Source organism: Catharus ustulatus, chromosome 22 (genome assembly GCF_009819885.2).
Source record: "Catharus ustulatus isolate bCatUst1 chromosome 22, bCatUst1.pri.v2, whole genome shotgun sequence".
In the NCBI taxonomy this organism is placed as follows: Eukaryota; Metazoa; Chordata; class Aves; order Passeriformes; family Turdidae; genus Catharus; species Catharus ustulatus.
The window spans coordinates 1,242,551-1,265,187 of record NC_046242.1 but is presented as its reverse complement, the minus strand read 5'-3'; the positions used below and the strand labels follow the sequence as shown (position 1 = coordinate 1,265,187).

At 49.6% G+C, this 22,637-nt stretch overlaps 1 protein-coding gene across 2 annotated transcripts; it reads right to left on the bottom strand.

Annotated features, from left to right (window-relative positions):
* Positions 1–22,496, bottom strand: HEATR6 (HEAT repeat containing 6). 2 transcript variants are annotated; one of them, XM_033078077.2, is made up of 20 exons: positions 22,427–22,496; positions 13,891–13,998; positions 13,384–13,524; positions 12,196–12,311; positions 11,710–11,824; positions 11,387–11,488; positions 10,954–11,091; positions 9,818–10,101; positions 9,350–9,527; positions 8,887–9,093; positions 8,162–8,261; positions 7,628–7,989; positions 6,698–6,820; positions 6,088–6,174; positions 5,200–5,334; positions 4,092–4,214; positions 2,999–3,123; positions 1,852–1,948; positions 1,254–1,458; positions 1–817 (listed from the first exon to the last, which is right to left on the bottom strand). In XM_033078077.2, exons 1-20 carry the CDS (start codon positions 22,436–22,438, stop codon positions 267–269), a joined length of 3,309 nt encoding a protein of 1,102 aa, XP_032933968.1. In that variant the 5' UTR covers positions 22,439–22,496; the 3' UTR covers positions 1–266. The 2 variants fall into 2 exon arrangements, with proteins under 2 accessions (XP_032933968.1, XP_032933969.1); XM_033078078.2 differs by lacking the exon at positions 22,427–22,496 and adding an exon at positions 14,555–14,670.
* Positions 22,497–22,637: the final 141 nt, after the last annotated feature.

Below are 22,637 nucleotides of genomic sequence, written 5' to 3'. Positions count from 1 at the left end.
GAGGAGGAAAAGGAGTTTATTTTCCAAGTGATGATGCTGTGACAGCAAAGTGCACAAACCAGCCCCAGGGAGGGCAATGGCAGAGTTCACCAAACACAACAGTAAAAAATAATAATATAAAAATGAAGTCCTAGAGGCATTATTAATAAAGTCTGAAATAAAATATTCAATATCAGCAGCAGGAAACTTTTCCTCTGGCTGTCCTGTGCAAGTGAACAGTTTGGTGCTCCCTGTGGAAGTTTTGGTCACTGAAACGGGCGTTTCCCTCAAGCTTCTGTCAGCCCTGTGGCATTGGTGTGGTTTGTCAGGACATCCTCCAGGTACAGGGACACTCTGAGCCTGGCCTTGCCCTGCAGCTCTCTCTCAATCCCACTGAGATGCTCGATGGCTCCCTGCACTCCTCTCTCCCTGTCCCCCGAGTCCGTGCGCGCTCCCGTTTCGCTCTCCTCGCCCGAGGCGCGCAGGTACTGCAGGATGTGGGGTTTGATGGCCTCCCCCTGCTCCCTGAGGCTGCTCCCGATCAGGGGCAGGTCTGTGCTCCTGGCCAGCTGCAGCAGGTGCAGCAGGGCCCGGCAGATCTGGCTCCTGAGGCTGGAGCTGTACTTGAACTCCAGGAAGTCCTCGGTGTCCTCGCTCCTCTGCAGGGCCACCAGCAGGGCGCTCCAGATTTGGCAGAACTGCTCCGTGGAGCCGTAGCATTCCCTCTTGCTGGGGATGGACAGGGCCATGGCTGACTTGATTCGCACTTTGAAGTTCTTGCAGGACTTGACTACAGAGGAAAGGGCACTGAAAGCTTGCCTGGCCCAAGGAGCCTCTCCTGAAAATAAAATGTAAAAAATTCCCTTTTTAAATCAGCCAAAATATGCAAAACTGTAAATGTCTCTTGAATATTTAATGGGCTGACATTTATTGAATTTATTGTGGTTTAAATGAGAGAATCAGGAGTTATGAAATATTAGTTATGAGTTAATCTACTGAAGCTCTACAAGGGGACATTTGGCATTTATTCACAGCTATAATCCCACCCTCACACCCTTTCCTTACACGACAGATCCAGCTGAACACTGCAGCTACAGCTGCACTGGCACTGGGAGGAGCTGAGCCTGTTCCACTGGGAAGAGCCCTGGGAAAGCTGTGACAGCAAGACCCAGCTTGGTTGTCTTCCCCCCTTGTTCTGGCACCAGAGATGGTGTGAGATGGTGTGATAGCCCAGAGATGGTGTGCCAGCCCCAGGCAGGGCAGCAGGCTCTCACCCAGAGGCAGGGCAGGGTTCTTGAAGACGTTGCCCAGCGCGTAGCACGCGTTCCAGCGCACCTTCATGGTGGCCTCGCTGCCCACCGTGGCAATCAGGGCCTGCAGGGACTCCTCAATGGCCTCCCTGAACCTGGGCTTGGCCACGTGGCAGGGCTGCAGGAAATGCAGCACGTTCCCAAGGGCACGGACAGCGTTGCTCTTGACCTGGAACACACAAAGACCTCTCCAGTTTTTGGGTTGTTGGTGGGTTTGATTTCAAGCCTGCTGTGAAATGGTCTCAGAGCCAGCAAGGAGCACAGCTGGAATCACACTGTGTTTTCCTAAATGCCACCACAAAGATCATTCTCTGCAAATGGCCACAAACCAAACCAAAAGCCCCTGCACTGTGGAAAAGCCCAGGCAAATTCCCTGCAGTTCAAACACCACACAAGACCACAAAAACCTCTGAACACCAGCCCTCAGGGGAGGATCTGAGCTGCAGCTCCCCTCAAACGCTGGGGCAAAGAGACTTAAAAAAAAAAAGGTGCCTTTTTCCTTTCCTTTTTTTGATGCAGGAGTTAAGTGCACCAACCCCACCCTCCCTCCCCTCAGCCTTACCTTGTCCCTGTCCTTGGATGCTTCCGTTGCAGACCGCAGCAGTTTCAGCAGCAGGAGATCAGAGAGCTCCTCCTGGAAGCTTTGTCCCATGGTTTCCCTGGCAGGAGAGGCATCCTGTGAGCACCCAGCTCAGCTGCTCCATCCCCAAAGATGTGACACCACCCTCTGTAAAGGCCCATGAACGATCAACCTTCACTCTTTAGGAGGCTAATATATAAGGCAGACCTTTCTGCATGTGACCACTATGTTTATTAATTTAAAACCAAACTATCAATGTAAGAAAGCTGGTTAGCAGTGGTTAAGTCTGTAATAAAAAACAGAGGGCAAGGAAATGCTCAGGGGTAATTCTGTAGCAGGAATATATGATAACTAATTTTCCTGTTAAAAATGTAACAGTAGGTTGGGCTTCCCTCAGTTTCTGGCTTGAGGAAGGGTTAAATATTTATTAATTTTACTTCTGTGCTATGTTGAAAGTAAAGGAACCATGTAATTACACCAAGCAACACACAAGAAATGGAAAACTGAAAAGTGAAAAGTTTTGAAGAGTCTCTCCTTAGAGTGACAGGATAAGGGGGGATTGGCTTCAGACTGAGTAGGGTTAGAGCAGAATATCAGAAAAAACCTGATCCCTGAGAGGGTGCCAGAGAAGCTGAGGCTGCCCCATCCCTGGAAGTGTCCAAGGCCAGGTTGGACAGGGCTTGGAGCACTGTGGGATAGGGAAGGTGTTCCCAGATGGATACAGGATGCTTAAACAGTGTCACACACTGGCAGACACACAGGCAGAGGGTGCTTAAAAATAAGGATCCAAACCAAAATTCAGCTTTTTTTTTATGTTAAGTACCACAGAATTATTTTGGTTGGAAAAGTCCATTCAGAGCATTGAGTCCAAGTTGTGCCTGATCCCCAGCTTGTCCCCAGCCCAGAGCACTGAGTGCCACAAACAGTCATTCCCTGAACTCCAAACCTCCCTGGGCAGCCCCTCCCAGTGCCTGCCCACCCTTCCCATGGGGAAATTCCTCCTCAGGTCCAACCTGGGGCTCTCCAGGCACAGCCTGAGGCACTGTCCTCTTGCAGACCATGAGTGTGGTCTGTGTGACACCTGGGGACAGGAGCAGGGGTGGCAGCCAGGGCAGGGGGTGTCACCTACATGTTGATGATCAGGGTGTCTGTGAGGTTGCCCAGGGACCAGGCTGCCTTGGCACGGACGTTGGGAGATTTGTCATGGAGGGAATTCAGAATGGCATTGGCTGTGTCTGCCACAAACATCACATCCTGTCAAAGCAAAAGCTGCTGCAGTTACAATGTTCTCAAAACACAGGTGATTTCCTCAGTAACACACTCTGGTTTTTCCAGGGAAATGAGAGAGACCAGCTCTGTTCATTTACTTTTCTAGGTGACACCTTTTAATGAGCTCATGGTGCTCTCTGCAGCTTTGCCTGACCTTTAACTTGCAGTCCAAGCCTGAATGCTGACCAAGTCCACCACTCTTGGGTAGCTGCTGCTGAAAAACTTCAACAGATTGTTTAATTCCATCGGTGATTTAGTTACTTTGGATTTTAACATAATTACATGGACTGCCAACCTTATATCCATCAAATCCCACTCTTAAAGTAATTGCTTCTCCAAACTCCCTGTTGAGCTGCCTGTCTAATCTTCTCTTCTATGGCACATTACATGTGGTAAAGGATTTTCTTTCAAAATATTTTGGAATTAAAATCCAAAGTCAGCTACTGCATTTTTTTTTAATTAAAATCATTCACTTAAAGGTTACATCGTAAAAACTAATCTTCCAGCTCAGCTAAGAAGATATTTGTAGAAAAAACAGCTTTTCTTTTTTCTCCAAATAAGCTTTATTTCTTAGTTTTAAGCAAAACTGAAGGCTTCACATTAAAAACTTGTTCAAGTCATAGAACCCTGAAGTTGTTCCTTTCATCCCAGCTCCCCCTCACCTCTTGCAGCTCCTCTGTGCCAACCTAACCACTCCAGCTTCCATCCCTGGGAGCCTGGGAAGATCCTGGCTTCTCTCCTTTTCCTCTCCCTTAAAGCTGCACTGATTCTGCTCTCACACAAAAGGCAAGAGCAGGTTTGGAGCCAGTAAGGAGAATGATAAATGCACTGCAGTACTTGCAGGTTTAAGTAAACAGAAGTATAAAAGTGAATTGATTTCAAACACATCCATGTTGCACACCTTATGGTTCATTCTAAAATGGCTCAGAAGAAGGGAATGGGCTGGCTCTGACCTGCCTGAGGCACGGGAAGAGGATGTAGACTCCCAGGGCACGGGCAGCAGCAGCTTTCACCAGCGGGTTCTCGCTGTGGTTCAGGCCAAGCAGCAACGTGACACACAGGATCTGCTGCTCACCCTGCAAAGAGGAGCAGCACTGGCAGCAGGGGGCTGAGGAGAGCTCACAGGGACACACAAATTCTCTCAGAGACCCTGTGTCTGAAGGAGCTCCCACTCAGAGCATGTGAGATCAAGTGAGAAGTGTTTCAGGAGCCCAGGCAGGAAACAGAATGATCCAGCACACAGGATCTCACTGCTGTCAGGTAAGACCAGAAGGAAATCAAAGTATTAACTCTCATCCATGGCCCATCAGAGCTAACACAGAGAGCTCCTGCCTTCCTTCCCTCTCTGCCCCTCATTAACCAGGCCAGGCAGGTTGTCAGTTCACCAGCCCATGACAAAAGGTCAGAGTGGGCACTGACTTGACCCCACTTGGCCACACGCACAGGAGAGGGGATGGGATCAAAGTACAGAGGGATGAAGTACATGCTGTACTTGGAGAATTCCAGAGATACTGCTGGAGCAGCAATTCCTGGGCAAATGAGATCTGGCAGAGCACTCCCCAGCAAGGGCACAGTGACACAGAGGAGCTGCACAATGCAGAGGGGATCCACTGCCAAGGCTTTCATGTTTAAAAGCATATTTCATGTCGCAAGGGGAAAAAAACCACACGCAAATGGGTGCACAACATCAGGCCCTGGCTGTTGGCTCAGCTGGCTCTTCAAAGAATTAATCAGCATTATAACAATCCCTCAGCCCCCCCCTCATGCCATGAAATTCTTGTTCTCCATCTCCTGTCCATCATTGCCAAGGCTGGGTATTCCTGGCAGGGCCAAACAGCTGCTGTGACCCACACTTTAATTATTCTGACAGGCTAATTACTCCCAACATTGCCCTTTCCAGCTTTCAACAGTCACAATGTTTAGAATGAGGAAAAAAATTGGGAAGGTTTCTTTAGTTTCTCCTGGTAAGTTTTAAAGTTTTAAAGATTACACTGCTGTAATCTGGTGGAAAAGGACAAAGGCTCAAAGGTAAAAGCAGCACATTTAAAGGAGTTCTCCTACCTGCAGGAGGCTGAAAGCCTCTGGTAAGATGGAGGACAGGGCATCACAGGCACTTGTCTGGAGAGTGGCATGGGGGGAGTTCTGCAGAGTGCCAGGCAAAGGGCCATTCAACATCATTGTCCAGAAGGTCACAACCTGCAGGAGAAGCAGCCAGATTTATCTTTTAAAATCAGCAATTGAGCCTAAGTTCTTGTCTTAAAGATGATCATCATATCCTGAAATTTAAACTGCATGAAAGACAGTTGTAACCCCACTCCTGAATCCACACAGCTGAGTGTTTTCATTTGCCTGACAAATCCATAGCAAACAACAGGAACCTGATGCTACTGAACACATTTCCTGTCCTGTAGGCTCAAAACTTAGCATGAGCCAAAGGAATTTTTAAGCTTGTCTTCTGTTCACAGAAGGAAGACTTGCACAGGCCTATATTACTCAGCTTCTGCAAACTTAGCCAAACAGAATATACAGCTAATTAATTTTTCTAAATTCACATATATTGTGGTTCTGGCCACTCTCTCTGCACTTGTGACCAGCCAGAAAACGTAGGTTGGCTCTTTAACAATGCAAATTCACCAAAATTCTGAAAGTTTTATGCAGAAAAAATCAGAGCTGTTCTTCCAGCTCTCTGAGCTACAGCAGGCTGCAAGAGTTGGGAAGAGGAGAGGCAGACACAGGGTTAACATCATGTAAAAGAAATAAAACCCAACACATCTGTCTACAGATGAGAACAACTGCCAAATTACTGCAGGAAGTCTCCAGAAACTGTCCATGCTGGCATCCACAAAGCTGCAGTCTGAGTCCCTTCCTGCTTCCCTGCAATTCTCTGTGTCTGTGCTAGTGACTTTGCAGATCAGGGAAGAGCTCAGTGAGGTGGAATCTCACACTTACCACGCTGACAGGCACCCTCTGCTCAGGGGCAGTGGGGGAATCAGGTTTGTGCTGCTGCAGGACACCCGTGCCCAGCTCCTCCAGAAGCTACACAGAACACAAAGCAAGGAGGTTTTCATCAGGCATGACTCAAGGATTATGGAACTACAGAACCTTCACCTAGGACTGCATCTGCTCACCCAGGGAGCAAAAATCAAAGATTCAGTACTGGTTTGGACTGTTTTGCCCCTGCTAGTACTGAAATTAGAGGAAAAGCCTTTCCTACATAAAGTCTCCAGCTAGCACAGCACAACAAACTACTTCACAAAGAGGAAATCTTTGGGTCACAGAGCCCAGCCCCTGCACCAGTTGATGCTCAGCCAGGGAAGGACCAGTGTTTTAGTCCTTGCACTTCCCAAGCTTCCTGGTGACTCAGCAGAGCAACAAAATTCTGCTGAGACTTCAAGACTGGGAGCTGAAGGTGCATTTCTCCAAGTGTCAGGGTACTGCATTTCTACATCACACACACAGATGCTCTGAATATTCATCACCACTCATCTGCATTTGCAAAGCACACAGACAGATAAAACTGACTTGGGAAAACAACACTGATGTGTTCTCCTGCTCTTACTTTGGCTCCATGAAGCTGAATGGATGGATCCATTTCTTCCATGCATCTGCAAGCCACTTCTCCAAGTTCTAGGAAATAGCTCTGAGCCATAGGGAAATAACCTTTCACAAGAAGAGCCAACACCTAAACACAGACAAAAGAAATTCCATTCAGCATTTCTTCCTTCTGTTTACCCAAAATACCCCAACTACACACTGAAATGATGTTAATGGGCAAATCAACCCTGGAACCATACATTGAGGTCTGATGTAACAGATACACCTAGCAGCACAACTTCTGGAATACCAGAGCTGATTAAAAGCCTCCCTGTTCCATTATCTTGTTCAAAGAGCCACAAAAGCACTATCAGGTAGCAAGACCATGAATTATTTACTGTGAGGGCTCCTGTAGCCAAAAAAACTAAGAGTAAGACATTCTGTACCTCCTGTAACATTGCTGTTGCCTTCTGTGAAGCTGGAATTAACAAATATTCACTGTTCCAGAAAGAGTGAGACTTCTTGGGATGCATGTTACAAAATCTTACCCTTTGCTGTGGCTACATGAATTAAAACAAAGTCAAGCCTCAGCATCCTCCTTGAGTCACTCCACAGCTCCTTGCAGACTGTTCTCTGACTGCAGGGTTTTTCCCCACTGTTTTCCACCAAAATTTTAATTTGGATTCTGTATGGAGGAGTGGAAGACTCGCAGTCTGCCAGCACACACCCCCAAATAATATTGAAAAAAATGCTGAAGATAAAAAACCACTTGCTGCAGCAGGTTTGCAGTCATGCTGTGGTCATGGAATCAAAATGTTTGAGTCACAGCAGCTCAGCCCCACTGCAGCAGCAGAAGCCTCAGCCTGAATCTCCCTGAGAAAGCAGGCAGCAAAGGGAGTGCACAAGTGAGGGAGGCAGCTGAGGGATGTGGGCCAAGCTGCCTGTGCCCTCCCACCTGCAGGGCCTCCAGGCGCAGGGGACACGGCTCGTAGACGCTGGCCAGGCACGGCAAGGCGGCGTCGCTGTCGGAGCAGGAATCCTCCCTGGGCAGGACCACGATGGAGACACACAGGCGCAGCAGCCAGCAGGGCTCTGCAGGGCCACTCCCTGCTGGGCTCTCCACAGGGCTTTCCCCTGCCCAGGGCACTGCTTTCCTCCACTGCTCACAGGAGCTGAAGCGCCCAGGGGTTGTGCTGCCGCTGCTGTTCAGCCCTGAGGAGCTGGGCTGCTGCAGAAGCAGCTGCACCTCTGGCAAAGGTGCCTGGACAGAAACTACTGCCCCCAACAACGTGAGGCTGGAAACTCGAACGTTAACATCTGCAAGAGACAATGCGGGGAGAAGAACAAGCAAAAAATGCTTCATTAGAACCTCATTGATGGCTCAGCATCCCCCCTCAGCAGTTTTCAGACAGGTAGATTATAACATATAAACACCCTCTGCTATTGAATTATGAATTTATGGAGCATTGAGGAGGAATAGAATGCAAACCTTTGTGAGAGATGTAGGGCTTGATCTGGTTCCACACCCTGGTAAGCAGCCCAGGCTTCAATCTGCTGTAGGGTGCATTGGCAACCAAGTTTGCAAGGCACTGAAACACAGAGAAAGGTGCTGGTTACAATGTCAGCCTGGCCTCCAACAGGTTTGTTTTTACATTTGTAATTTAGGTCACCCAGGCAGCTCATTATCTGAGGGCACCTGAAAAAAGCCACCCCAATTATCTGCTGTGTGAACACTGCATAAAACTGGGCTCCGAAGAACAAAGATTTAACTACTGTGAGGTGGCATAAAGACCAAGGAATTTCATAGACTATGGAAGCACTTGTCAATTTGGATTCCAGTTTTAAAGACAACATGAGTCTGCAGAATCACTTTATAGGTTCATTGAGCTCCAAAAAGACTAAAAAAATGCAGGAAAAAAGAGAATTGTGCTGAAAAGAAACCTTGAGACTCTGGATGAACTCTGAGGAACCTGGTCTAGTGGTATCCCTGTCCACAGCAGGGAATTGAAATAAGGTGAACTTTAAGGTCCCTTCCAACCCAAACCATTCTGTGATTCCAGGATTCTGTAGGGTGGCTCAGTCAATGAAGCCTTGTGAGATGACAAAGGTCTGCTTCTCACCACCACCACATCACTCTCAACAGCAATTCTGTGCAATCTTTCCAGAGAGCAGTGTCACCCCTGGGAGCACGTGGCACATCTGCAGTGCAGGTACCTTGACTATCTGTGTCAGTGTCTGGGAGGAGGACTCAGCCACCAGGGCCAGCAGCAGGCAGCGGTGCAGCTCCCGGATGCTGGAAGCAATGGTGACAGAGAAGGGAGTAAAAGCTCTCTTGTGGTCATTGGCATCTTCAGCCACTGAGAGGAACTGCTTAGAACCTTCCAGGAAGGCTGAGAGGACTTGAAGAGCACAGGCACGTGTCTGAAATGATAAAACATTTGTGATACCTTTTAACACTTTCTTTGAGCAGGTGGAGAATTTTAAAATATATGAAATCCTCTCTAAAAAGTGAAAATTCAACTCCAGTTTTCTTTTCATGACTTTAAGCAATACAGAACCAATCCTTTGTTTCCTTAGCCAATGCCTCCTATTTCTTGGGCAGTAGCCAAACACCTGCTGAAGGCCAGAGAAGACAACTCCCAAGATTAAACAATTTTTGTACTCAGAAGTGCCTCACCTTTGGAGAAGGGTCCTTCAGAGCAATAGTCATCAGGGACACAGACTGGGGGCTGCCAATACCAGGGGCATCAGGAACAAATGCTGACCAGTAGCCATAAAGAACTCTCTTTTCTATTGACTTTATAGTGGAGAGGAAACAGGCCAGAGCCCCTTGGCGAACATTGGCTTGGTAAGACCTGAAACACAAACAGAAAGATTAATGAAAACAGCAGGGACAAGGGATGGACTCCACCTCTTTCATGTGTATTAGTGGCTGGCTGTGAGAGGAAACCTTTTAGACCAAGAACAGGAAAAGGAAGAACAAATTGACTTCCAAACCAACACAAATTACTGCCTCCCAATTTTCTTGTGTCATCCCATAAATCAAAAGGGAAAGTAATTTCCTCAGCATTTGTGATTACGAACAAAGGATGGTGTGGAAGCGTTTTATGGACCCCATGTCTGTGTTTAAGTGCACAACAATCACCTGACTTTGCTCTGGATTCCACCTTCAGTGTCAGAATACTCTGACTCGCTGCTGCTGATGCGTTTGCAGCCCGTGGGAAGGGAGGGCAGGGGATCCTTCCCAGCACACACATCCGACACACGGGGCCGAGGATCCGCGCAAGGGCTGCTCTGCACATCCCCCAAGTGCAGCTTCAGCATGTCTGCTCCCAGCCCTGACTCATTTCCTGCATCCCCTGAATCTTCTCTTCCTTCTTCTCCAAACTCTCCCTTCTTCTGTTTCCCTTTGCACTTTTTTCTTCGGCTCTAAGACAAAAAAATTGATTTTTCTTAGTCAATACTTAACGAATACACAGATGCAGTTACATGTCCCTGCCACTCTTTAGTATCTGAGTTCTTAAATTCTGCTTATTTGTAGCAACAGACACAAAATTTCAGTAATACCTAAGTAAACAGTTTATAACTGAATAGCCTCAAAAACTAAGCTGTAGCTTCTTCATCAGTAAGAAAAAATATATCCAAGGAAACTTCTAGTTAAAAATCTTATTTCACACAAAAGTGATTAAAGAACAACACAAAATACTTCTATAGTTCTTTTAGTTTTACAGTAGGGAACACCAACTATCCTTTCTTTCCAGCACCTGAAAAGAAACAAGTCAACATGACTAGATAACTTTATTTTCTCTAATGTCTTTCAGATAATAAGTAATCCAAAGTATTTACAGGTTTAAAAAATAACCTCTAGAAGGATTAAGCAGAACAGATGGGGCAAGAAATCAGTCTTAAATGAACTTGACTTCCCTAAGAAAGAGTCAAACAATTGTGCAAGCGTTAGGAGAGAAAACGTGACTTATAAAATCAAAAGCTTTGGCAAGTTTGCACGCATCAATCCCGTGCCTGGAGGCCAGGAATTCCTGGCTATGGATGAATAATTGCTGCACAGAGCTTAGATGTGGAAAGCTAAGCCCTGCAGAGCCATTTGTTTGTGTCACCTGATTTCCTAAAGCAGTTTTACTCAGAGCAGAATTTATAATCATCACCTTTGAAGCAAAGAATTGAATGCACCACATGCTCAGGACATGAAGAGCCACCAATATCACAACAGGTAAGACACAACCACAACAAACAGGCTGGAGAATCAGGAGCAGCCCAGCTTACCCCTGTCTGCTTGGAGGTGGCTGGTTCTGACTGCTCCTGCTTGACAGGTGACCTTTTATCATACTGAGGTAAAGGAGCAGGGTACAGGGCTGTGGGCACCTCTATGCTCAGTCCTGGCAGCCCGTGGAACATGCATTTCTGCAACAGGAACACAAATGTTAGAGTTCTGTACTGTTATTCACAATTTTCAGCTGTGCTCCTTTCCCCCAAAAAACCCCAGGCTCCCATCTTCCTCTCACACTCTGCTGTGGGGAGTGCAGTGAAGATGCTGTGAGAGGAACTCAGTATATTTTTCTTTAATATCTCACATCCCATTTCCCCCCACTCTCAGGTTTCTCTGCTCCCTCTTGCCCATCTCGTACAGTTTCCCACTTAACAGCACCTGGAGCCTCCCAATGCCTGCCCCTTTCTCCAGGTGGATTTAAGGATTTACCTTTAACACTGCCAGAAGAGCTCCAATTTGGTCAGTTTGCATCAGTTTCATCTTCCCACCGTTGAGAAGGGACTGGACACCTTTCAGTGCACTTTGCAGTAACTGAAAACAAAGAATTACTTACTTTTCCTTTCCAAAACGCTGCAGGCTCACATCTTTCAAGTAACCTTCTAGACAATGACAGTTCTGCTCAATTGGGACAGTAATATGATAAATTATAGACTATTAAAGCAAAACCTTAATTGAAAACATTCCAAATTCCACACATTCCAGCAGCACAATCTCCTAATGAGAGGATTTTAGACAATTAGGCTCACACTTACCATGCAAAAAGTGATGTCATCCACATCAGAGGTTTTTGAAGACTGCAGAACACTCAGGAAAGTTTGAAAACAGACACTTCTGTAGGACTCATCCAGGTATGGCTGTCCAGGGACACTAAAATTAGAGCAGGAGGAGACATGAGGTTGCTTTACAGTCTGTGCACAGGTTCATAAAGTTACACAAAGTCCCACCCAAGCCCTCTGTAAGCCTGCAGAGCCCCAGCTGGATGGATGGCTGATTGAAAGGAGCCAGCTCCACCACACAGAGGACAAAAGGAAATCTGCATGAAAAACCGGACAGCTTTTCTTTTCTTCCCTAAACTAATCCCTGTAACTCTGTTTCTGGAACACTGAGAACTTCTGGTTTCATGCACAGATACCTTGTAACACTAAAGCTCTGCATTTCAAATTCATGCACCTACACCTTGCTGGCCCTGTGCTGGCAGATGAACACTTTCCAACTGCCCTGAGAAGGTTTGTACACACCTGAGACACAGGTTTGCCATGCTGCGCACAGCCGCCCTCCTGAGCTCCACATCTGGCTGGCCAGGGTCACTGAACTGCAGCAGCAGCCCAGCCTTGCCCAGCAGGTCTGGGAGATACTGAAAACAAAACACAAAATCATCAGGGGTCAGTGCTCCTCCCTCAGCCTCCTGGGTCTTGTGTTTGGGGGCTAAACATCAGGGGAGGTGGCTGGAGCCTGGCTGGACATCAGGTGCCACCAAAACTGCTCCTCAGATGGGCAGGGGAGAGAAAATACAAGGAAAGGTTCAGGAGTTGAGACAAGGAGAGGTCACTCACTGATAAACATCATGGGCAGAGCAAACCTAGCTTAGTGAAATTAGTTGAATTTATTACCAAACAAAAAAATCAAAGCATGATAATGAGAAATAAAACAAACCCTACAAATTCTCAGCCACAAATTCAGATTCCAGAGACAGATTTATAAAAACAGCAAGAAAATCTTAATTCCTTAAGTCCTCTTATTTTGCATTAAGAAAGGACAGAGTTGAGCACAGCTCAGCTCAGTCCCAGTTTATGCTCTCCTCCCAGACATGAAGCCAAGCTAGGAACAACTGCTGCACCAAACTGCTGCCACTCCACAGGCTCCAAGCCCACACAAGCTGGCAGCTCCCAAACTGTGAGCATCACCCCCCCATGCTCAGCCCAACAGCAGAGACTGCTTTGCAAGCTGCCACAGGCTGGTGACAGCAGGAGGATTCAGCATTTCAAACACTGTCAGCTGCAGCAACAAGGAGCTTCACACAGGGCTGATACCCAAGAGCCTCTTCTTTGAAACAGCGCTGAGCTGGAGCCCTGCTCTGGTTACAGGATGCATTTCAGCATCCTCAGTGCAGCCTGGGGAGTTATGTGCAATTTGAAGCTCCCTGAGGCACAGGGTGGTTGGTCTTTAGCCTGTGCTCTTATTTAATGGTGATCCCTACAGTTGAAGCCTGCAGATACAGAGTATTCCACATGAGAATAATAATTATTAATAAATACAACTGAAATTTCCCATAAATATCAGCCACTATCTAAATGGGACCTCATCTTAGCATGAAAGGTAACACAATTTCAGAATTTTTTATTCTTTCTCTCAGGTAAAAAAATCAAGTAGAAACAGCAGTGGTGCAAATATTTTCGTTGTGACTTTCTCTCTGTTTGTAAACTCACCTTCTGACACTTAGGCCCATTATTGTAAACAAGAGCTGCTAAGGCTTGTAGAATTTCAACATGTGTCCAGGAGCTGCACTGCCTCAGAGCAGAGATGCAGTAGGAGAGAAGGAAATTCAAGTTCTGCTCATCAACCATCACCTGTCAAAAAAGAAAAGGTCAATATAAACATCACCTTGTACTGCTGCAGTCAACAAACCCAAAGAAATTGGTCACAGATCCGGGTGATCTGGCTGTTAAAAATCACACACCAGCAGACAACACAGCTGACAAGAAATGGATAAATCTGTACAAGAGTCCTAAAAACAAGACTATTTCCCATGGGGAATCATTTCTGACTGACAGGTGGTTTTATCTTTCCAGATCAAAGCCACAGCTACCCAAAAATAACTAAAACAGTGAAAATCCAAGAAAGTCTGCCTGAAGGTTGGCTCCACAGCCCTGGAAAAAGGGAGAGTTCCACTGGCTTAGTGAGGGACAGGAGGGACATGGCCAAACTCTTCCTACCTGGTATCTGTTGAGTAAGTGATGGATAAGCTGACAGACTTTGCTGACAAGATGCTCCTGATCAAGGGGAACCAACTGACAGCCTTGGACAAGCACAGCACAAACATCCTGGAAGAGAAAGCCTCAGTTTATTATTTATGGACTACAAAGACAGTAAAAATGGCTCAAGAAAAATACCAAGTGAGATCAAGGAACAGGAGAACACTGTTCAAAAAGCAATTAATTCCAAAGTACGAAGTAAGCCTGCTTTGGAAATAAAATGAAGATAGACTAGTGTAATTACAAATTACTGTCTGTTGCCAATGGAGCAGCATCCATGTTGCTCATCTATAGCGCTCAGCTTTGAAGGCCTTGCTTTAAGGCTTAAAAAATTATTATTTTTCCAACATCAGACTATGAAAGTTGGTGTCACCCACCGCATCTGCACCCGGCAGCGCTCTGGCACAGGGCAGCAGAGCTCAGAGTCACCAAGGATGGGCAGAGGAGCGTGGGAGGAGTGCGGGGAGAACGTGGGGTGGAACCCTCGGGGACATGCGGCGGTGAAACACCGGGACAAACCCCCCACACATGGACACACCCGCGGCCGAGCCCGCCTCCTGCTCATCCCCACACGGACACATCCCCGCGCCCCTCACCCCGTGCCGCAGCCCCATCCCCGCGGTACCTGCGGGCTGGGCGCGGCCGCGGGCTCGGGCCCGCAGCTCTCCGAGATGAGCTGGTCGAAGAGCAGGTGCAGCTCCGTGCGGCGGCCGCCGTCAGGTCGGGCCTGCAGAGAACCGAGCCGCGCCAGGCAGCGCCGCAGCGACCCGGCCGGGCCCGGCTCCACCGGCTCCACAGGAACCGCCGCCGCCATGGCCCGCGCGCCGCGCGCCCCGCCCCGCCGCCATGGCAACCGCTGCGCTTCCGGGGCGGCTACGGCGGCTCGGCGGGGCCCGGCCGCGCTGAGGGCGGGGGAGGCTCGATTGTGCTGAGGGCAGGGCCAGGCGGGCCCGGTTGCACTGAGGGCAGGCAGGTGGCGGTGCCCGCCCGCCTGAGCGAGGTTGGGACAGCACCGAGTCACCCAGGGTGGGAAAGGTCCTGGAGAGCTGCCAAGACATCACTGAGCCTTGTCCCCAAGTGCCACGTCCATGCGGCTTTTAAATCCCCCCAGGGATGGGGATTTCAGCTGTGCCAGGGGTGGACAAAGCTGTTCCATGATGTTTTTTCCTGGTGTGCAGTCTGAAGCTGTGGTGGTGTGGAGGATGAGGTGGCTGTAACCCAAAATCGGGGTTGCTGTGCAGTAACAGGCTGCTCCTGTGCCATAGCCCTGTCCCAGACAGGGACATTGTGCCATAGCCCTGTCCCAGACGGGGACACTGTGCCATAGCCCTGTCCCAGACAGGGACACTGTGCCATAGGCCTGTCCCAGACAGGGACACTGTGCCATAGCCCTGTCCCAGACAGGGACACTGTGCCATAGCCCTGTCCCAGACAGGGACATTGTGCCACAGCCCTGTCCCAGACAGGGACACTGTGCCATAGTCCTGTCCCAGACAGGGACACTGTGCCATAGCCCTGTCCCAGACAGGGACACTGTGCCATAGCCCTGTCCCAGACACGGACATTGTGCCATAGTCCTGTCCCAGACAGGGACACTGTGCCATAGCCCTGTCCCAGACAGGGACACTGTGCCATAGCCCTGTCCCAGACAGGGACACTGTGCCATAGCCCTGTCCCAGACACGGACATTGTGCCATAGCGCTGTCCCAGACAGGGACATTGTGCCATAGCGCTGTCCCAGACAGGGACATTGTGCCATAGTCCTGTCCCAGACAGGGACACTGTGCCATAGCCCTGTCCTGTGCCATGTCCCTGTGTGGGACACTGTGCCATCACACAGCACTGGGAACACTGGGACAGCAGCTATGAACAGGAACCTGCTCCCCTTAAAGTCATTAATCCAGATGGGACCTGATCTCAGCACCTCTAACATCTCACTGATGGGGAACATCCCATTACCAGCGTGGCTCCTGCCATTCCCTGTGACAGGGCCTGGGAGAGCAGCCTGCAGAGCCGTGGTTGATGGGGACATTCATGGAGCAGGGCTCAGCCAAGCGCTCCTGCCCTGCTGCACAGGGACTGCTGCCAACACCGAATCCACATCCCCTGGGAAGGAACAGCAGGGCTCCACACAAATGGGGAACATGGTGACTTTTCCTTCCATGTCACATCCAGGCACAGCCTTACCTCTGGTTCACCCTCCTTATCCACCTTGAGGAGGAAAAGTACGTTCTGTGCCACCAGTGCTGCGGCCTCGGCGTCCTTCTGTGCCCTGGACTGGCTGTTCTGGGTAATTGCTCTGCTCCTTCCCTTTATCGTTCCATTTATCCTGTGCTGTTTGTTCCTCAAAAGTCCCTAAAGGCCTCTGAGGCAGGCACAGGGAGACACAGCGCAGAGACAGCCCCAGGCATGTTATTATTGTGCAGGGATGATCTTCACAGAGTGACAGCATATCCTGAGCTGGAAGGATCATCAGAGTCCTGGGAGATTTTAGAGAGCTCTGTGCCAGCCCGGCCCGGACATTGCTCCAGGGAGAGCAGCTGCTTGAGATCCTGTGAGAGCTCTGGGAGGGAGTGTGAAAAAGTGATGTGGCCATCTTCACTATTGATTTGAGATTTCAAACCCAGCAATGCCCCAGCTTCTCTACTCTGCATAAAATCCTACCAAAACCACACTCAGGGATGTTTTTCAATTTTGTTTCTTTTGTCATCATTTTATTTTGTGATTTATTATTTTAAAAACTTCTTAATACATATTTAAAGCTCTTCCTTTCTTTTCCTCTTACCTTTTTTTTAATGATGCTGAAATGTGCATTCTGACAGCAGCCCCCACTTTGTCAGGCCCCAGTAAATCCATGATTGACAGTGTGCCATGGGTTGTGAAGCAACAAAACCAGCTGAGAGCTGGGTAAGGCCATTGTGGATTTGGGGAGTAACTCCACTGAACTCCAGCGATGTTACACCAAGACACATTCTGCCAGTGCTTGGCAGTACTCTGGGTTTACTCACCCCTCCAAATCCCCCAGCTGAAGCATTCAGCAGTGGCCAGGAGGGAAAACAAGCACAAGTCCTCCACTGTTAAACGTGCACTGCTACTATCATGCAAATCCATCTGGTTCAGCAGCTCTAAGCAGACTTCAAAGGACAGAGAAGTCATTAGAATCACAGTTCAAAGAAAAAAGTGAGCAGCTGGTCTAGGCCATCTGGTAGGGGACATAAAATGGTCTCTTTCTTCTCCAGTCACTCTATGAAATTTTCATTAATTGTAGGAACATCTTCCAACATTAACCAACATCATATTGTTAAAAATGTAAGTCTTAATAAATCATCAAAACTGATGTCTTAGGGAAGCAAGGAAGTCTGCTGGGGTCTTCCCTCTGCACTAAGACACCAGGCCATAATTACAATTTGAAGTTGGTGTTTTTAAAGCAAATTAGTGGGAATTAGATTCCTCAGCTCCTTTGAAAGCCTCAGGGAAGAATGTGGACAGGGTGGTTCCCTAGGCTGCAGAGGAATTTCCTTTTCTATTGATTTCAGGAGCCACTTCTGGCTTAAAAATGTGGAGAAAGTGTCTTCCCTGGGCTGCATGCTTGGGCTGGATCCCTGAGCCCCAGGGGAAGCTGCAGCAGCCCCCCAGCAGACATCCCATCCAAGAGGAATTCCAGCTCTGGCGGGGTGAGCACAGCTCAGCAGAATCCCTGCATTAGCTGCTGTGATCTCAGGGTCCCCTGCAGCTCCTGGAAACTGATATTCCTGTTAAATATATGGATGACTTCCTTGAAATTCAGGCAGGTGGTCTGAAGAGGAGCCACAGGAGTGCCCCAGGATGTGGCAGGGACCTGCTGAGTCTGAAAACACCGTGACCTGGAGCTGCTGCAGCTCTCCTGGCCTCCTCCTTACCTCTCCCTCACCAGCTGTGTTCTTTCTCCAAAAGGCAAACAGGAGAGTTCATCTTTACCTGATCACTCTGGGAGCACAACTGGCCCAAAACTCAGCAGGCAGTTTCAGGGGTTTCAAGCCCAGGCTTTCTAAGATGTGTGTTTCCATTAATTCTGCCTTTGCTCCTGTTTTCTGTGGCTGCCCAAATTTACTGACTTTTCACTTCCTACCAGCAGCATTTCAAAGCAGATGGGAAACACCTGAATGTAGAAAAATCCCAATCCTCTGAGGTGTCCCAGGGGTACCCACAAAGGTGCGCATGCAGGTAACTCCACCCCTGTGCAAATTCAGCCCCTGGTGCTTAGCTGGGTGTCTCCCACTGCCTTCCTGGCTGTTTTCCCAAGCTTTGGGCCAGCTGACAGGACAAACAGCACTGGCTCCAGCCTTGTTTGCCACTGAACAACAGACACAAATACTTGAAATACTTTCCTAATCTCATTTTCTCATGCAAACAACAGTTGGGATGTTAATCCAAGGCAGCAGCAGAGGTGGGACATGCAGTTTGGTGAGGGAAGAAGCCAGCCAGGGAGCATTCACAGCCCCTCAAGCCTCCCCACATGGCCCCAGCAGAGGAAGGTGCCCTGTGCTCACACCTGGGTGCAGGTGCCCTGCTGACTGGGCCAGGGAAGGTAATTCCCTCCTGCAATGAGGGCCACTGAAAATTCCTTACAGATGGAAACATCCATGGCCTGGGGTCACCAGCCCTCCTGGGAAGGGGCTGAGCATTACAAAGCAGTTTTTCCTGGAAGGATCGCTGGCTTTACTTGACTGTGTGCTGGGACTGCAGTTGCATCTGGTGAGATTTTGGAAGCCCTGCTGCTGCCTTCCCCTTGCACTTCTCTCCTGGGTTTATCTCCCCAGAGCTGGCAGAGGCCAAGATGTTTCCATGTGTGCTTTCCCCAGGAGATGCTGGGGACCTGGGGGACACTGCTGAAGCCTGGCTGGTGGCAGCACAGCCTCCACACACCTCCCCCTCTGTACAAAATAGCTCAGACCTGCTTTTTTAGTTTACACCCAAATCTGTTCTCATCTGTTGTGTGTTTACAGAAGAGAGGCATTCCATTAACATAGAAAAACGACTTAGCCAGCCTGGGAGGGGTGTAGGAGCAGGGGCTGCCATCGTGATGGGGGGCTGGATCCCCAGGAAGCTCCGTGAGCCCTTGGGAAGCAGCTCCAGCAGAGCAGGGAGCACAGGACCCAGAGCTGCAGTGACCTGCTGGGAGCTGGAGCACACTCTGCTAGCACCCTGCCAGGGATGCACACCAAACATGAGCTAATCTGGACAAAAATAGGAGTGAAATCATAATTCAGATGCATAATTCATGTGCATAATTTTTCTTGCTGTATATTCTCCCGGGATGTATTCTAGAAACTGCTTTCTTTCCCCTCCCCTCCCTGCTCCTGTCCTTCCAAAAAGTGCCGTAGATGCAAATCATTGGAGGCAGCAAGAGGTAGTATAGCTTTGCTGGGTTACTAAATAAATGCTAAATTTGTCTGAGTTTCTAGCCTACATCTTGGCAAGTGATGCAGATTGAAGCTGGTGTAGAGACATGCAGCCTTGTGATAATCACAGGATTTTAATTGCTTTCATTGTGAGCCCAGGCTACTGATTGTATCTGCACGGAAAACTGTAACAGTTTGCACTTGCAAATGCTAAAAATGTTAAACAATAATGGCAATTAAGAGATAATTATAGTTATTTTGAAGCCAGGATTGTAGTTAAGACTCCAAGAAGACATCCCAAACGAACAGGAAGCGTTGCCCTGTTTACTGCACAGGCTTCAAGCTGCTTTTCCTACTATGTGAGATCCACCAGATTTAATTGCTTAATGATTTTCTATAAAACATTTAAGTACCACGGTATCTTTAGCCAGCCCAGGCTCTGCCTGAAGTGCATGTGTCAGTCTTGCTGAGGACAGTGTCCAAGCCCTGGTCTGGCACCCAGACCCAGCTTGCTGAGGCACCCAGACCCAGCTTGCTGAGTCACCCAAAGCTTTTCTTCTGCTGTGACAGCACAGGAAGGCTCCAGGGGCTCCCCTGGGTGGGCACCCTTCTGGAAGGGGCTGCATGGGTGCCATCCCTCGGTTCCCCTGCACGCTGTGGTGTCAGAGGGAGCCCTTCAATGTGGGTCAGGGTTTCCTCCACAGAGGAGCAGCTGCTTTTGGCCAGGTCACTTTGAACCCTGTGAGACAGCAGGGCTTTGAAACCCAGCTTTAGGAAGAGGTTGTGTCCTTGCCGGAGCGTTCTGGGCTTTCCTCAACAACAACAAAGGCATTTCTATTTTTCCAGAGCCATGTTCTGGGCCGGGTGCCAGCCTGGCTGTGTGCAGGCTGCAGTGAGGCCTGGCCTGGCTCTGTGTCAGCCCCAGCCTTCCCTCACAGCCCCAGAGCTGGGCAGGGGCAGGAATCACACCCCAAACCCATAACCAAACCCCGTGGGGAGGGATTTCTGTCTCTCTGACTCGGCTCAGGCAGCACAGGGCTAAGGCTGGGCTCATTCCCACACAGCTCCACCTGCCAGTGAAGCCTTTCCCTGTGCCCTGCTCACCCTGGCCAGGCTCAGACGTGGGAAAAGCTCTTCCCTTCCCCAGGGCCTGAGTGCAGCGTGGCAGGCAGTGGGAGCACACATCCAGCTCTGCAGATTCCAGCCCTCGGAGGGTGTGTGGGACCGGGCTGCAGGAACAAAGGGCGTCTTTCAGTGGCTCACCCCGCACAGGGCCCAGGCGAATTCCTGGGATGCTTTTATGGGCTGCTACCAATGCACAGGCAGAGCTGGGCTCCCAACAATCTCCTCCCCCTGAAAGCACTTCATTCACACCCAGCCTGGAAGGAGGTGAAAGGAAGGGCCACGCACATGGTGAAATGCAAGGGGGCCCGAAGGCAGGGGGGTCAGAGCACTCCCCAAGAGCTCCCTGCCCCAGGCTGGGAGCGAGGGCAGGGAGCCCAGGGGTCTGGACAAGCAGCAGAGCTGCAGCCAGGCTGCTCTGCAAAGGCCATAAATCATGGGAGAGGCGTGAGCAAGGGAGGGAACAAAGGACATGGAGAGATGCCACGGCATCTGGCAGGGAAGGACCGAGGCGGCTGCACCAGAGGATGGCGTCTGAGGAAAGCCTCAGAGCCAGCCCAAGAGGGACAAGGGCTGGCCCTGCTCTGCCTCTCCCCAGCCCAGCCCTGCCAGCATGGGGCATGTGGGACAGGGGAATGGGGGATCCTGACCTCCCACCTCACCCACAGCCCCACAGTGCTCCTGGGATCCCTCTCCAGCACGGCCCTGAACCACTGCTGATTTTTCCATCAGGCCACAAAGAGCTCTGGCACATTGGCTCTCAGTCCCCAGCACCAGGATGGAACAACGTGGCCTGCAAAGGTCACTAGAGCAGCCTGATTCCACAGGCAGCAGGGAATATCTGCACCAGGGCTGGATGAAGCTGCTCCTTGAGCTTAACCCAGGGGAAGGGACAGGGACTGGAGCAGGGTCTTACCCCCTGTTCTGCCCACCAGTGCTCAAAGCACCTGCCACCACCACCAGAAGGGCTGGCAAAGGCACTGACCTGATGATAAGCAGTTATTTGTCTCGTTGGTAATGAGTTATTACTCAGCCTCAGCTAGACACTGCCTTAAGGAAGGAAACATCTGATCATCTTTTAATAAACACAGTTGGCTCCTGCGAGGCTCCTGCAGCTCCTGTATCTATGAAGTGCTCCAAGACACATGGCTTCTGCACAGACAGAGCTGCTGTGAGTCACTGTCTGGGAAAGGGTGTCAGGATCCTTGCTCAATAAATAGAACAAAGGAGGGAAACCTCGGGTGGGCAGGGATGGCACAGCCCTGCTTCCTTCTCTGTGTGCCACCATCCTCAGGATTTACCCAGCAGAGGCTGGAAGTGAGACAAAAACGATTTCCATGTTCTGTCTCATCATCACTAATTGCCTGCAAAAGCACTGGGAGAAGGAACAGGTCCATTGGGTACTGGGTATTCCAGCCACAGGCTGTGCTCCACGTGCCTGCAGCCTGGCTGTTCCCACAGCAGCAACGTGCCGCTCCCAGGCCTGTGTGCCACTTGTCCCTCTCCAGAGCCCCAGGTGGTCACAGAGAATGGGAAGAACATTGTGGCAAGGCTGCCTGCTGATGGACTGACACCTTCTCCCATGGCTTTACACAGTGCTCACTCTGCAGAAGAGTGAATCCCAGGCAGTGTTCAGTGGTGACACCCACAGAGCACAGCTCCCCAGTGCCACACAGCCCTGCTTTTGTAAGGCACTTCCACATCTGGAAGAAATACTCAGAACTGAATGACTAGGCTGGTAAGAGAGAAAACAATGTGACACTCTCACCAGCCACAAACTGCACCATTCCCCACAGCAAATGCACATCTGCAGGCACATCTGCACCCAGAGCTCACCCACAGCAGCAGCCTCAGATTCCCCTGCACCCAAGCACTTTCTGAGCACTTGTGAGGTAGCACACCATAAACTGAGTTTACATTTCAATAGCATTTTTTTCCCCAAACACATCTGGAAGCAGTTTCTTTCTCCAGATGATCCTCCTGTAAATACATACCTTCCACTCCATGTCCCAGATCCAGATGTTTCCAGACAGCTTGAAACTGAGCAGCCATCCTGGGAATGCCAGTGGTTTCTCCAGCACAGAAACAGTTAATGCTGCAAGGCATCATCCAGGACACCTGTGCCTGGTGGAAATTGGAGACAAAGTGGAGCCCAGCAGTGGAAAAAGTCAAAGCCAAGAGCCCTGTCAGCTGCTGGGGAGAGGA

Bases quoted from the DNA above. Each gene is read 5' to 3' on its own strand.
- HEATR6 (XM_033078077.2), bottom strand. The intron at 8,262-8,886 runs GTACCTGCACTG...TCTGTGTTTCAG, and splicing joins CACTGACACAGATAGTCAAG to TGCCTTGCAAACTTGGTTGC. The intron at 6,821-7,627 runs GTGGGAGGGCAC...GTCTGTGTTTAG, and splicing joins TGCGCCTGGAGGCCCTGCAG to GTGTTGGCTCTTCTTGTGAA.